Below are 14,838 nucleotides of genomic sequence, written 5' to 3' on the forward strand. Positions count from 1 at the left end.
GTGGGCCGTGTGCAGACCAGCGTGTGGCGCAGGCAAGGACCCTCCTGAAAATAAACAGCCGCTTCCTTGCGAGCCGCTTCCCTCGGCCTGCATCGCCTTCTCCGTCGCGGCGGGCCTGCCCAGACGCAGAAGGTGAGGATCGGGAGCGAGGGGAGGGGAAAGCGGCGCTGCGGGCCCGTGTCCGAGGCGGACGAAGAGGGCAGGGAGCGGTGAGGCGGCGATGGCGGCCTCACTCGAGCCTTTTCCGCTGCTGCGTCAGGCGGGAAACTCGGCTGCCCCCGCCGTCTCCGGGCCAAGTTTCCGGCCTCCTGCAGTCGGGGTACCCTCCCGCCCTTCCTTCCGTCCTGGGAAGCTGGCTCCCCGCGCGTCGTGGCCTCTCTCGGGGCGAAGGCCGCACCCCAGGCCACAGCCTTTACAGCCAACGAGGCCCTGGCTCGTGCGCTCTTGGGACCGAGGCTCCGAGCCTTCGAGGGTCTCGGGCTGCGGGACGGAGGGTCGTTTTGGCGGGAACTTCTTCAAAGGAGGCCTTGTGGTGGGAAAAGGCCTCGGTGCGGAGGGAGGGGGATGGGGCTGGGCCCTTAATGCAGGCCACGTGCTGGTGTAATGGGCCGGCGGGCCATGTGCCAGGGGTGCGGGATGGGCCCAGGAAAGGGTCCTGGAGGAAGTCGTTGCGTGTAGGGGGTGGTACTCCGCCGGAAGGCCCGAAAGCCTGGAATCACACTCTCCATACTGGATAGCTTCCCGACTCTTGAATTTTTATAGCCAAGCCTTAATGGACTTGTCTTACGTTACACTTCGAAAAGGGGCAGTTAGGGCTCGCTTTCACGAATCTACACTATTTAAGTTAGAGGGGCCTTTAAAAAAAATCTCGTTACCAGAGGGGAACAAATGGCCAAACCTCCAAAATCATAGCATCGTTCATTGGATTAAGGAAACCGATACTGTTGAATCTAACAGTGAGACGTGGTTAATTAGCCAGCCTCCATCTAGATTTTCCAAACGTGAAAGGCATCGTGGCCCGCATTTGGGTTCTCATGATGTTAATTTTAAGACGGGTAAGGATTTTGCTTGTTGGCACATGTTAACCACGTGGTCTTAGACACACGGGGCACTTCCAAGGAAGTGACATCTGGGGGGGGGGGTCTTAGAAAAAGAAAACATCGCTCATTGTGACTTCAGATAGTGTGTAAAAGTCTGTTTTCATTTTTTGTTTCTTTTAAGGTGAAGGAGGATTAATTACATCATCTTGCCCCCAAATTTCAAGTTTTTAAAAATAGGTTTTTCTTTTTTCCAGTTGTATGGCCCAGTTTTAGAGAAACATAACCAGTTAATTTTCTCATCGCTATCTCTTTAATCAAATCAACAGCTTTTTTCCTTTTTTGCTTAAGCACCATAAATTGCAAGTTAGGATTTGAGGGTTTTAAAAAATGTATGAAATGAAGTTCCTACCTCTTTGCCCCCCCCCCCCAAGCAATTATTTTCAGATAGTTCTAAAAAATCACTGATCATGGCTTAATCAAACACATTCAAAGTGCCACATACATAGGGGCATGCTCTTTAGCTTGTTGAACCTGATCCTTGCCTACAAGGAGCTCTGTGCTGGAATATAAAAGGAATAATGTATTAGATCCCAAGAGCTGGACAAAGAATTTTTCTTTCTAAATTGCAACTCTTGGCAACAGTATTTTTTAAAAAGCTAACCGTAGGAGCCAAATTGGTGGAAAATCAAGGGTTAGTTATTACACCAGCAGTTGAATACCTGGAACAGGCAGAGTGATACCTTTCTTAAGGTATCATAAATGGTTTTGTAATGTGATTTTATGACTGTATTCTTTTTTTATCTTTTAACATCTAATAAGAATATGTGGTATGTACATGGGAAGGTACCAAATCAGTGCTTACAAGCAATAGAGCCACAATTCGACTTAAGGCATACCTCATTTTATGGCACGTCACTGTATTGCAGCAGATGTTATGATTTTTACAAGTTGAAAACAAGATTCGCCCTGGCTGGTTTGGCTCAGTGGAGAGTCACGGGTTCGATTCCAGTCAAGGTCACATGCCTGGGTTACGGGCTCGATCCCCAGTGGAGGGCGTGCAGGAGGCAGCTGATGGGTGATTCTCATCATTGATGTTTCTCCCTTCCTCTCTGAAATCAATAAAAAAATACATATATATATTAAAAAGAAAACAAGACCCTCCAGCAAAAAGATTAAAAACACTTTACTGCTGTGATCTGGAACCAAACCTACAATGTATATGAGGTGTTCCTGTAATTGGAAAAATAGGTCTGTTGGTTAAACACTTGACCACAAAAGAGATTTTGCTTTTGCTTTTTCCCCCTGCGGGAGTGAGAGTTTTTTTATTTTTTTAATATTGGCTCCTTTCCTCTTCATGGCCTCCTGACAGTAGGTGGAGAGCCAGGAGACTGATGCCAAGGCATCCTGGCCTGCTATGTGGAGAACGCTCTTTCTATACCATCTCACTTAATAGAACTATTCTGGCAGTGTCAGATGCTGTTGCAGTAAGGAGACTGGAGTAAACTGCACCATTTTCATGTTTTAAGTAAAAAGCTGGAATTAAATGAGAGCTTGTGGCCACCAAAATTCAAGTTGTAAGCCAATGGAGTCTATTAATTAGGAGTATGAGAGTATAGTGCAGTGATTACCTGGTGTTCCATAATTGCAAATGAGAGCATTAGTGGGTGAAATCAGGTTGCCACGAGCCCTGGCTGGGTACGTAGGTTGGTTAGAGCATCATCCCAATAAGCAAGGTTGTGGGTTTGATATCCGGTCAGAGCACATGTAAGTAGCAACCAAAAAATTAACTTCTCTCTCTTTGAAATCAATAAATTAAAAAAGAAATCAGGTTGCCAGTCTTTGGGTCCGTGGTGGCACTCTTTAAGTTATACCTTGAAGGTTAAGAAAATCTGTCTTGGCTTCAAATTCAGGAAAGCTGTGTGATGGTACACTGTGAATAAATTCATTTATGGCTGTGGATTTTTAAATACAGAGTTTTAAAGTATATTTTAAATTAAAATTTAAGTTAACATGTGCTTTACAGTTATTTGCTATATAGCAGTAATATGCTGTATATTTTTGAAGTAGGGAGTGAATTGGTATATTCTTCCTGTACTTTATTACCACTTAACCCTAGCAGAGGACTCTGCAGAAGACTTGAAATGCTGACTGGAGAACTTTCTAGTTATAAGACTTTGAGTAAGTCACTTGGTCTCAGATCTCCAGTTTCTTTGTCAGTAAAATGGGAGCAAGAGTACATAACTTGCAGGGTTGTGAGCATTATACATAACATGTTTATTAACCCTTGACTCATAGTAGATATTTAGCTATTAATTAAAACCCGTCGGGGGTAACGAGAGCAGACAGCAGTATATGTAAATACTAATCAAAGTCATGCAGTAAATGCAGGAACCAGGATAAGAACATAGAATTGCTCCCAGTTTTGTACTTTGTTCTCCATTATTCTGGTCAGAATGCAGGTAATATATAATGTAACTTCCTTCCAGCTTATCATCTGTAGTTTGTTTTTGCTAATAGTCTGAAGTGTTTCAGTAACCTGTTGGAACACTAAACTGATTCATTAGAGCATAAAAATGAGTGGGTACATTCATGGGACTAAAGCTCTGCTATGGTCTAAATGCAATTAGGTCAACAATGTTGGATGAGTCAGGGATAAACCTAAGGTCAAAATAACTAGAGATAGAGCATATTTGAGTATATATAGCTGTGTTAGGAAAATCATAAAAAAATAAAGCCAGCCAGATCCCACACACACACACACACACACACTTTCCTTTTGCTACTTTTCTTTTTTTTAATGTATTTGTGGAGTGAGTTACGGAACTCATTGTTAGTCTTGGGCATGTACTGTTAAGATTTAAGTAGTTTACTGGCTTTGTTCTTAGTACCAAAAATATGGTTCAATTACTAACATTAACGAAGACAAATCAGTATAACCATTTGTGTTTTGATACTAATACCAGGATTTAAATCTTAAAGCCTAGATGAGTGCAAAACCTGTAAAATAGATCTCTTAGTTTACAGTACATGGCCCCTCACAGTGAATCTTCAATCTTTTCAAGCAGTATCTTGACTGCCTTTAGTACTGTTGCCTGATTGCTCTGTGCTCTTATCATCTTTAGGTGTGGTTTGTGTCATGAAAATTTGACACACAAAAAATCGAAATGAAAACAGGTAATCTGATTGTTGAAAATATGAAATCATTTATAATTCTCGTTTTTTTAAGTTGGGCATAACTGATTAAATCACATTAAGCCCAAGTCATTAAAAAAATATATTTTTATTGATTTCAGAGAGGAAGGGGGAGGGAAAGAGAGAGAAACATTAGTGATGAGAGAGAATCGTTGATCGGCTGCCTCCTGCACACCCCCTACTGTGGATCAAGCCCGCCACCCAGGCATATGCCCTTGACCGGAATCGAACCCAGGACCCTTCAGTCCGCAGGCTGAAGCTCTATCCACTGAACCAAACCTGCTAGGGCTATAATTCTCTTCATTCCATTCTGGAAGTAGACTTGATGAGGTGGGAGAGTTGAGTATATGCAGAGTTAGCCTGCTCTAAGCCTGCTATATAGACATTAGACTGAGCTCTATACTTTTAAGCAGTCTAACTTAATTGGGGGAGGAATGGAAAAGAAACTAAGCAGAGGACATAAACCCTTGCAGTTTTTAAAATTTAGAATCTATTAAGCACTAGACACCTAGCAACAATTCTCATCACAGATCAGTTTTATCATCCTTTTCCAAATAAGGACAGGAGAGGGAGAGGGGGTCAAGTGCCTGAGGTAGTAACACAGCAAGCAGATCCTTAAGCTGGGTCAGATGGTTAATCCAGAGTTACTTATGGTCCCCAAATCTTGCTGTGTAAGGATACATTGGTATAGATACTGCTATGATTTTTAGCAGCAAAAGGAAGAAAATATATGCTCTCCTAACTGCCTACAACAGTGGAAATAACTATTTTGTCTTATAAGTTAGCATGTATGTGTGTTTTGTAGCATTCTGTAAAATATTACTGAGGCTGTGAATTCTTGGAGTAATAGGAAGAGCCTAGGTGGTAGGGGTCCTGGCTTGGCTGCTAACTTTTTTAGTAACATGGAGTGAAAAGTTTCTGTTACATAGGAGATTTTATTTGATAGTCTGAAATATTCTTGAGTTTAGAGTGGTGGTAGTCCATCCTTAATGGGGACCTAATTGAAAAGACATTGTTGCTTTAAACTAGCAATTTTTTAGCTGGTGTACCCTAAGAATTTTTATATTTTTTATTGATTTCAGAGAGGAAGGGAGAGAGATAGAAACATCAATGATGAATCATTGATTGGCTGTCTCCTGCACGCCCTCTGCTGGGGATTGAGCCCACAACCTGGGCATGTGCCCTTGATCGGAATCAAACCCTGGACCCTTAAGTCCGCAGGCTGAAGCTCTATCCACTGAGCCAAACTAGCTAGTCCCTGAGAATTTTTAAAACATGCAATACCTGACTAAATTAGTATATTTTTTGGTGTGCTGCAGAATTAGTTATTTTACATAACTTATTATTTTACATGTGCCATTAGTTGAAAAAGGTTGGAAATTGCTGCTTTAAACTAATGGTACAGTGACTTTTGATAGCAAGAATTTAGGTATTTTATTGTCAGTACTCAATTAGATTGGATTGGGTCTATACAAGAAACACAATTTGTTTCATTTAGCAAATGACTGTTAGGCCTTATACACACACACACACACACACACACACCACCCCTGGCCAAAAGCAGTTAAAATACTGAGTTATATAACTACTAAAGGATAATCATGGAGTGTTGTGATGATTCAATAATGCATTACTTGGTCTCTGCCCTAAAGGAATGTGATAAAAGGCAAATATAGTAGTGCCATCAGACAGATATTAACAAACTGTCCTGGGTCTTAATAGGAAGGAGAGTTCCAGGCTGGGAGATGTCAGATTTTTTTTATAGAGTTGGCATTTAAGTTGGCCCTTGAAGGTTGGAAAAGGTTGTGACAGGTGGAGGGGGCAGAGGCAGGACAGTGCAGCAAAATTCTAGCCAAGAGCAGTCATAGGTCTTGAGAATCACGAAGCCTGAAGTCTCAGTTCTGTCTTACTTTACTGTCTCTAGTTTTCCTAAGGAATAGCATGAAATTCTTTTTTTAAATATATTTTATTGATTTTTTACAAAGAGGAAGTGAGAGTGATAGAGTTTTAGAAACATCTATGAGAAACATCAATCAGCTGCCTCTTGCACACCCCCTACTGGGGATGTGCCCGCAACCAAGGTACATGCCCTTGACTGGAATCGAACCTGGGACCCTTGAGTCCGCAGGCTGACGCTCTACCCACTGAGCCAAACCGGTTAGGGCTAGCATGAAATTCTTTAAAGATCTGTTGGCTAAATAAAACCTGTATTTGATCATTAGGATAGGGCCCCCCCCCCCAAGGATAAGCAGCATGACTCTAAAATGGTCGACAACTGGTGGTCCGCAGACCACTGGTAGTCGTGAGGTCTGAAAGGTTGGCAACTGCTGCTCTAAAACATATTAGGAATAAGGAAGGAAGATACATTACAAGGGGCTGAATGAAAATGTAGAGCAGCTGATTGGCTGTGTTTGAGCCAAAGGGGAGAAGGCAGGTTGCATACACATTACCGGAGCCCCACTGGGATGTGCCCTACTGATGATAGGTCTTTGGAATATTAATGAAATTAATGTTTTCTTTACCTTTAAGATTTAGTGGGTTTATTTAGTTATTTTTAATATTTTTATTGATTTCAGAGAGGGAGGGAGAGAGAGAGAAGCATAAATGACGAGAATCATTGCTTGGCTGCCTCCTGCATGCCCCCTACTGGGGATCAAGCCCACAACCCAGGCATGTGCCCTTGACTGGAATCAGAGCCGGGGTCCACAGGCTGACGCTCTATCCACTGAGCCAAACCGGGTAGGGAGCTAGTGAGCTTTTTCAAAACCTTAATTTATGTGAGAATAAAATTTGTTGATGTGAACAAAAACATCTAAAACTAGTTTCAGTGTATAAAGTTCTGCTTTTGCCACTGAACTGTGCATGTCTGTTTTGCAGAAAAGTTTAATTGCAATCTAATTGGAGAAATACTGCTTTTCCTAAAATTGTAGTTCATAGAGAAATCACATTTTGACCAACTTTCAGTTAGGAATTAGGGTAGGAGGAAGTAGAGTGTTTTGTTCATCTGAAAGTGTTACTTTAGCTAATTGTCTACTCTCCAAAATACTACTTTTCCTGTCATTTCTTTTTTCTCCGTTCATTTTGGATCTGGGTCCCATGAATGGAGAAGAAAAAAAGAGTTCATGAAAAACCTACATATAGGTTAATCGGTTATTGAGTAGCTTAATTTTAATATTTCTGTGCAGAAAGTAAACCTAAAATTTTAACTACTGACTTTATTCCACTGACAAAAATCTGATGATTCATTATAACATGTTTTATTTGTACTTTACTATTATGAGATAGATAGATTATTTTAAAGCAACAGTCTTAAAGTGGGGATTGCTCAAACTATCGTTTCTTTAGTTTTAAACAGTTTTTAAAAATATATATTTTAATTACTGATTTCAGAGAGGAAGGGAGAGGGAAAGAGATAGAAACATCAACGATGAGAGGGAATCGTTGATCAGCTGCCTCCTGCTCACCTACACTAGGGATCGAGCCCTCAACCTGGGTGTGTGCCTTGACCAGGAATCGAACCGTGACCTCCTGGTTCATAGGTTGACTCTCAACCACTGAGCCATGCCAACGGCCATTTCTTTAGTTTTAAAAATGCATGTTGAATATTGTCATGTTTTCTAAAAGATAGTATCTTGTTTAAATATTAAATTTTAAAATACTTGGGAATTTTCAAATTGCCTGGATTACCTTGTATAAGGTAGTGATTGTTTCTGTGCAAGGAACTCATTGAGAGCAATAGGTAAATGTGCTCAAATCGGTCTGACTGTAAATTGGAGAAGATTGTAAACTGCAGTTCATTTTGTAAACTGCAAAATGGAGAAAATGGGAATGAGGGAAGGATGAAGTACCATAATCAGCTTTTTTTCTGTGATCATTTTTATGTGCCACTCATCTTTTCATTCTGTTTTTTTCAAGTGGAAATTAGCACTTTACATGATTTAGACTAACACCAATAAAGAAAGCAAATGTAATCTCGAATTTTGCAAAAAAACATTTTTAGACTTCACTGGCTGGTTTCTTCTGACTAGAAATTTACATTATGTATCTGCGTGATTTTTAAATAATGACAAGTGGCAAGAGTTGGTAGAAAGATTCCTCTGAAAATTTACACTGCATCTGATTGCAGAGTTAGGATAAGTAGACTGACATTTTTAAAAAAAATGACAGTGGAAGAATTTGAAACTCAACATTAGCTTAAATTTTTGCTCACTAGATTTTTCTACAACTTGATGAACCATATATATACCATGTACTGACTTTTGGTGCTTTGGTGTGTTTGGATGATTCCACTATCCTGTCCGTTTTAATTGAAACAGTATGTTTTGCTAGATCATGGTGCTTATTATGCTTGGCTTTGAGAGGGTATTTAAAAAACTTGGTGTACCATTGCTTGACACTGGAATTTAAGGGTAAAAATGTTTAGGTATGGAAGTATGGCAATGTAAAGGTTACATTATTTTTAGCTAGTTCCTTTTTTAAAAGCTACTATACTAGGAATTTGTCCTGCAACATTCCATTTCCATTTCGTTCCAGGAATAGCCTGTTTATTTTTAGATTGTTATATAAAAAGTATAAAATCCACTTGCTTTGGTAGGAGTTTTGCTTTAAGTATAAAATTACAGAAAAATTTGAAAAGAGAAAAATAGAAAAAATATAAGTGGTCCAGTTCTTTAGATAGTATCAGCATGTTGGTTTACTTTGTTGTTTTTCTTATATTTTAAAAAAAATATATTTTTATTGATTTCAGAGTGGAAGGGAGAGAGGGATAGAAACATCAATGATGAGAGAGAATCATTGATCGGCTGCCTCCTACAGGCCCCCATCTTGGGGTCAAGCCCGCAACCTGGGCATGTGCCCTGACTGGGAATCAAACCGTGAACTCCTGGTTCATAGGTCGACACTCAACCACTGAGCACACCAACCGGGCTGTTGTTCTAATATTTTTAACATACTGTACCCTCTATAGAGGAAATTTATATCCTGCCTTTCTGTAAATGTATCTGCTCTGAAGACTCAATCAGCAAGCAAGAGCTCAGTATAACTACGTACTGTTAGGTGCTAAGGCTACAGAGAGAAATTATTTTTCTTTACCTATCCCTCACAGAATCCACACTACAACTCCATTGGTTTGGGTTATTCCAATTTTATTACCAGTAAATGACTTCCAGTTGCCCAAAATAAAGTTTACTGGTTTATAACCATGAAGATGTGTCCTTTAAGTTGGATCTGGAATGAGGTATTACTAATTGTTTAATGAGTGTTCATTGATAAGCTGAAAATTGCATCACTCTATCACTAACTTTTGTGTATTGATCTATACATGCATAATCTTATTTTGAAGATCTAACTGCAGCCATGAGCAGCAATGAGTGCTTCAAGTGTGGACGATCTGGCCACTGGGCCCGGGAATGCCCTACTGGTGGAGGCCGTGGGCGTGGAATGAGAAGCCGTGGCAGAGGTGGTTTTACCTCGGATAGAGGTATTTTTGTCGAATAAAAAATTTTGAAGTACTAGAATATTCATTAGTATCAAGACTGGTCTAATTTGTTAAAATTTTTTGTTTTTGTTTGTTTCTACCCAAAATAGGTTTCCAGTTTGTTTCCTCATCTCTTCCAGACATCTGTTACCGCTGTGGTGAGTCTGGTCATCTTGCCAAGGATTGTGATCTTCAGGAGGATGGTAAGTATTTAACACTTCTCATATCCTTCTAGAACTTGGAGAGGTGAGCATGCACAAAGCATTGGAAAGATTTTCCACTCTTGAGGTTTCCTATTGTATGGTTTAAAATATAGCAACGTTTTATAAAGGTTTTATAGTCTTGGTCTGCTTCTTTTTCTTATTGTTGAAGCCTGCTATAACTGCGGTAGAGGTGGCCACATTGCCAAGGACTGCAAGGAGCCCAAGAGAGAGCGAGAGCAATGCTGCTACAACTGTGGCAAACCAGGCCACCTGGCTCGTGACTGTGACCACGCAGACGAGCAGAAGTGCTATTCGTGTGGAGAGTTTGGACACATTCAGAAAGACTGCACCAAAGTGAAGTGCTATCGGTAAGTTGTTAGAATGTTGCTGCAGGAAATGCTCATTGCAGATACTGTTTTAGAGATGAATTTACTATAAATGGAATGACCTTGTGGATCAGTTCAGTGTTTAAAAATAAGAATGGTAAAAGCTTTGAGATGTACTTACCTGTGAAATCCTAGAAATTATTTTGCATAAAGATATAACATCTTGGCCCGTAATTTGGTTTTGATGTTGGTTTATCCCTTTTGGTGAAAATTTTAATTTTGTGGCTTTGCTACGCAATTGAGTAGCTTTGTTACCTAATTTCTTCTTGCTTTTAGATCAGGGGTTAATGATAAGACTTAGTGTCATGAGAACAAAAATATGTTGATTCACTTGTCATTGCTTTTTGTTCTGCAATGACTTTATTTCAGAGAGGAAGGGAGAGAGAGATAGAAACATCAATGATGAGAGAGAATCATTGATCAGCTGCCTCCTGCAAGCCCCAAACTGGGTACTGAGCCCACAACCCGGGCATGTGCCCTGACTGGGAATTGAACCCTGACCTCCTGGTTCATAGGTCAACACTCAGCCACTGAGCCACACCAGCCCGGGGTGCAATGACTATTTCTTTAGTACAGTTTTACATTTTCTGAACACCATTGTGAAATTCTTTATTTATTTTAGGTGTGGTGAAACTGGTCATGTAGCCATCAACTGCAGCAAGACAAGTGAAGTCAACTGTTACCGCTGTGGCGAATCAGGGCACCTTGCACGGGAATGCACGATTGAGGCCACAGCCTAATTATTTTCCTTTGTCGCCCCTCATTTTTCTGATTGATGGTTGTATTATTTTCTCTGAATCCTCTTCACTGGCCAAAGGTTGGCAGATAGAGGCTACTCCCAGGCCAGTGAGCTTTACTTGCCATGTAAAAGGAGGAAAGGGGTGGAAAAAAATCGACTTTCTGCATTTAACTACAAAAAAAGTTTATGTTTAGTTTGGTAGAGGTGTTATGTATAATGCTTTGTTAAAGAACCCCCTTTCCATGCCACTGGTGAATAGGGATTGATGAATGGGAAGAATTGAATCAGACCAGTAAGCCCGTTCTGGGTTTGTTAAATATGTTCCCATGTAGGAGGTAAAAACAATTTTGGAAGTGTCTGTGAGCTTCCATAAATAACTTTAATTTTAGCATAATGATGGCCTTGGATTGTCTGACCTCAGTAGCTATTAAGTAACATCAAGTAACATCTTTATCAGGCCCTACATAGAACATCCAGTTGAGTGGGAGTAAACAAAATAAAATGACAAATATGTCTGTTAATGTCTATGGGAAGAAAATCGGGATAAATGCCTAAATAGGAACACCTTAAAGCAGCATTGATGCTGGATATGCAGATGGTGATGGCAAAGGTTTAGAACACATTTTTTTGCAAAGACTAAATCTAAAACCCAGAGTAAACATCTATGCTTAGAGTAAGCATAATTTGGAGCTATTCAGGAATTGCAGAGAAATGCATTTTCACAGAAATCAAGATGTTATTTTTGTATACTATATCACTTAGACAACTGTGTTTCATTTGATGTAATCAGTTTTTAAAAGTCAGATGGAAAAAGCAACTGAAGTCCTAGAAAATAGAAATGTAATTTTAAACTGTCCAATAAAGCTGGAGGAGGAAGGGGAGTTTGACTGAAGTTCTTTTTGTTTCAAATTTTCATTGATGTATATAGTACAAAATGCCATATTAAAGAAGGGAATGTGGAGTACTGAAAGCTGACAGTTTGGACTTTTCTTTGTGTATTAACTCAGTCATGTCTTCAGTAATGAAATATAAACATAGGCTTAACTACCTCGGTGTCCGTTTTGCCAGGGATATAGAGAAGATTTAATTTTCTTTCTGTGCCATTGTAATAGTGCCCTTTAGTTCATTGTTGATACTGAACAGTTGTAATACCATTGCTATGTTTTAGCATTTCGTATTTTTCCTGGACTTTACAAGGATCTGAAATACTGGATTCCTTGTTTTTTCTTTTTCTAAGATCTGATCCAGAGTTGAGATGGACTTTGGAAATCATTTAGCTTAAAGAATTCACTTTATAGATGAGTTAACTAGAAGTTTAATTTGCTTAAATGTATAGCGACCTAAAGCCTAGAACCTCAAGTGTCCTTTCCACCCTATGTCCTCTATTCTTTTTTGTCCCCCCACTAAACTAAATACAGTTCGTGGCATAATTTCCCGATTTGTTTTTTTCTCTTCACAATGTCATGTGACTTCTTGTATCTATTGTGAATTTTTTATCCTTCAAGTGGAGTTTGGTCAATTTGTGATAGTATATCACTGCAGTGCCACAATGTTGGTATGTCAGCTGTGCTGTGTACCAATTCAAACTTTGTCAAATAGTCCAAAGCAGGCAAGAAAGAAGGCATGGCAGGTTCATTTCCTTATGAAAACAGTTTTACATGTTTCTCTTTCATTATTTTTACTGAGCATACTGTCTCTGATGCTAACTAAACACATTAAATATGTTAATAATCTTGGTTTCTACCATAATATGTAACAGAAGACCTGTTGTCATATGTACTATTTAGAGTTGGGGTGGTGTGGTGCATGTACATGGGATTGTTTTCCCCCAAGGTTTCTGGCCTCAAGTTCAAAAACAAAACATAGCAAATGAGATATTTAGAACTACTTTGCTTCACACCATTCTTTGGGCTGCATTTGTGCCTAGTAGCCTTTGTTTTGAGACCCTTTGATAAGAACATTTACTTGTATTGACCTTAGTTACAGAGCAAGTGCAACATGAAAATATGTTTTGTAGGGAAATCAAGCTAATTACTAGAACCAATAGCTAAGAAACCTAATTCTGAACTTGGAGAATCTTCCAGGAGCTATGAACTGGGAAGAACCCACTCCCCCTGTGTTTCTCTCATCTCTGCTGATATTCCCATCCCTGTAAGCTAGATAAAAGATTGGGGATTTCTCTCACAACATGGGTTGAAGGGATTGATGAAGGAAAGGTAAGTGGGGTAATACAAATAATTTTGCCTTGTCTAAAGGACAAGACTTAATCTTGCTCTTGCACCCCTGTTTTGTTGCCTTTTTACCTACTAGAATAGAGGCTTTGTCAATGACTTAAATGAGAGGATCAAAAAGTCCTACATAGCCAGTTTTTCCAAACCAGCTTCAATCAGAGTTTATAAATTGCATTTGGTTAAGTTCTTTTAGTCTCTTAATCTCAACAATTGTAACCTTGATTTTCCCCCCCCCAAGAAGACCGTTTTCTTGAATGTCCTATATTTACTGATTTTTTTTTCTACATGGTGTCAATTTTATATCCCCTATGTTTCCTGATCTAGAGACTTTATTATTGGGTTCAGCTTGAATTTGCTTTAACAATGTTTAAAAGTAACGTTGCGCCAAAACCGGTTTGGCTCAGTGGATAGAGCATTGGCCTGCGGACTGAAAGGTCCCGGGTTCGATTCAGATCAAGGGCATGTACCTTGGTTGCGGGCACATCCCCAGTGGGAGATGTGCAGGAGGCAGCTGATCGATGTTTCTCTCTCATGGATGTTTCTAACTCTCTATCTCTCTCCCTTCCTCTCTGTAAAAAATCAATAAAATATATTTAAAAATAAAATAATAAAAGTAATGTTGCCCTGCTGGCATAGCTCTGGCTGAGCACTGACCTATGAAGCAAGAGGTCACGATTCAATTCCCCGTCAGGGCACATGTCCGGGTTACAGGCTCCATCCCAGTACAGAGCATGCAGGAGTCAGCTGATAGATGATTCTCATCATTGAGGTTTCTATCTCCCTCTCTCTGAAATTAGTAAAAACATTTTTTTAAAAAATGGCCTTAGCCAGTTTGGCTCAGCTGTTAGCGTTGGCCTGAAGACAGAATGGTTGCGGGTTGTATTCTGGCAAAGGGCACATATCTAGGTTTCAGGCTCAATCCCTGGTCCCAGTCCAGGCAACCAAGGTATGTGCCCTTCAAACCTGCCACCCTTGTCTGGGCTGACGCTCCATCACTTGAGACAAACTAGCCAGGGCAACATTACACTTAAATCTATTATTTACTTTTTGTTAATCCTCACCCAAAAATACTATTTTCCACTGATTTTTTTAAATTTTTTTTTAGAGTGAGGGAGGGGGAGGGACAGAGAAACATCTATGTGAGAGAGAGATCAATGGGTTGGTTGCCTCTCATGTGTGCTCAGATCAGGGCCAGGGATTGAACTCTTGACCCTTCTTGTGCTTGGGCCGACAGTCTTAACCACTGAGACACACCGGCCAGAACATTTCTAGGACATCTTATAGAAACATTTATCATAGACATAAAAAGTCTGTTATTTATGGACTTGGAGAACTTGGGCAAAATAAAGTGTGAACTTGAAAAACATTTGAATTAGTTTCTGTCTAAGAATTTTAGTATAGCCAATTCTTAAAATTGCTTGCCTTTACATTTTAACAATACCATTTGGAGGTAGAAAAGTGTCTCACATTTACAACATACAGATATATATAGACTCACATGCAGACAGACATTTTAGCCATGAGAAAAACAGTATTAAAAAACTGGGATTCAAATTTTGCCCTGGAGGCCT

The 14,838-nt window shown here is 39.8% G+C and overlaps 1 protein-coding gene across 4 annotated transcripts; it reads left to right on the forward strand.

Moving 5' to 3' along the window:
* Window positions 1–6: 6 nt before the first annotated feature.
* Window positions 7–12,006, forward strand: CNBP (CCHC-type zinc finger, nucleic acid binding protein). Of its 4 annotated transcripts, none has more exons than XM_005871451.2 (5): window positions 7–132; window positions 9,574–9,711; window positions 9,819–9,911; window positions 10,078–10,279; window positions 10,920–12,006. In XM_005871451.2, exons 2-5 carry the CDS (start codon window positions 9,588–9,590, stop codon window positions 11,035–11,037), a joined length of 537 nt encoding a protein of 178 aa, XP_005871513.1. In that variant the 5' UTR covers window positions 7–132; window positions 9,574–9,587; the 3' UTR covers window positions 11,038–12,006. The 4 variants fall into 4 exon arrangements, with proteins under 4 accessions (XP_005871513.1, XP_005871514.1, XP_005871515.1 ...); XM_005871452.2 differs by having other exon boundaries at window positions 10,081–10,279; XM_005871453.2 differs by having other exon boundaries at window positions 9,574–9,690.
* Window positions 12,007–14,838: the final 2,832 nt, after the last annotated feature.

The sequence above is a fragment of the Myotis brandtii genome, unplaced genomic scaffold (assembly GCF_000412655.1).
Source record: "Myotis brandtii unplaced genomic scaffold, ASM41265v1 scaffold342, whole genome shotgun sequence".
Classification (NCBI taxonomy): Eukaryota; Metazoa; Chordata; class Mammalia; order Chiroptera; family Vespertilionidae; genus Myotis; species Myotis brandtii.

Excerpts from the sequence above, each read along its gene's own strand:
- CNBP (XM_005871451.2), top strand. The coding sequence starts at position 9,588 with ATGAGCAGCAATGAGTGCTTCAAGTGTGGACGATCTGGCCACTGGGCC. Across the intron at positions 9,912-10,077 it reads TTGTGATCTTCAGGAGGATG|AAGCCTGCTATAACTGCGGT; the intron begins GTAAGTATTTAA and ends TTCTTATTGTTG. Across the intron at positions 10,280-10,919 it reads ACCAAAGTGAAGTGCTATCG|GTGTGGTGAAACTGGTCATG; the intron begins GTAAGTTGTTAG and ends TATTTATTTTAG.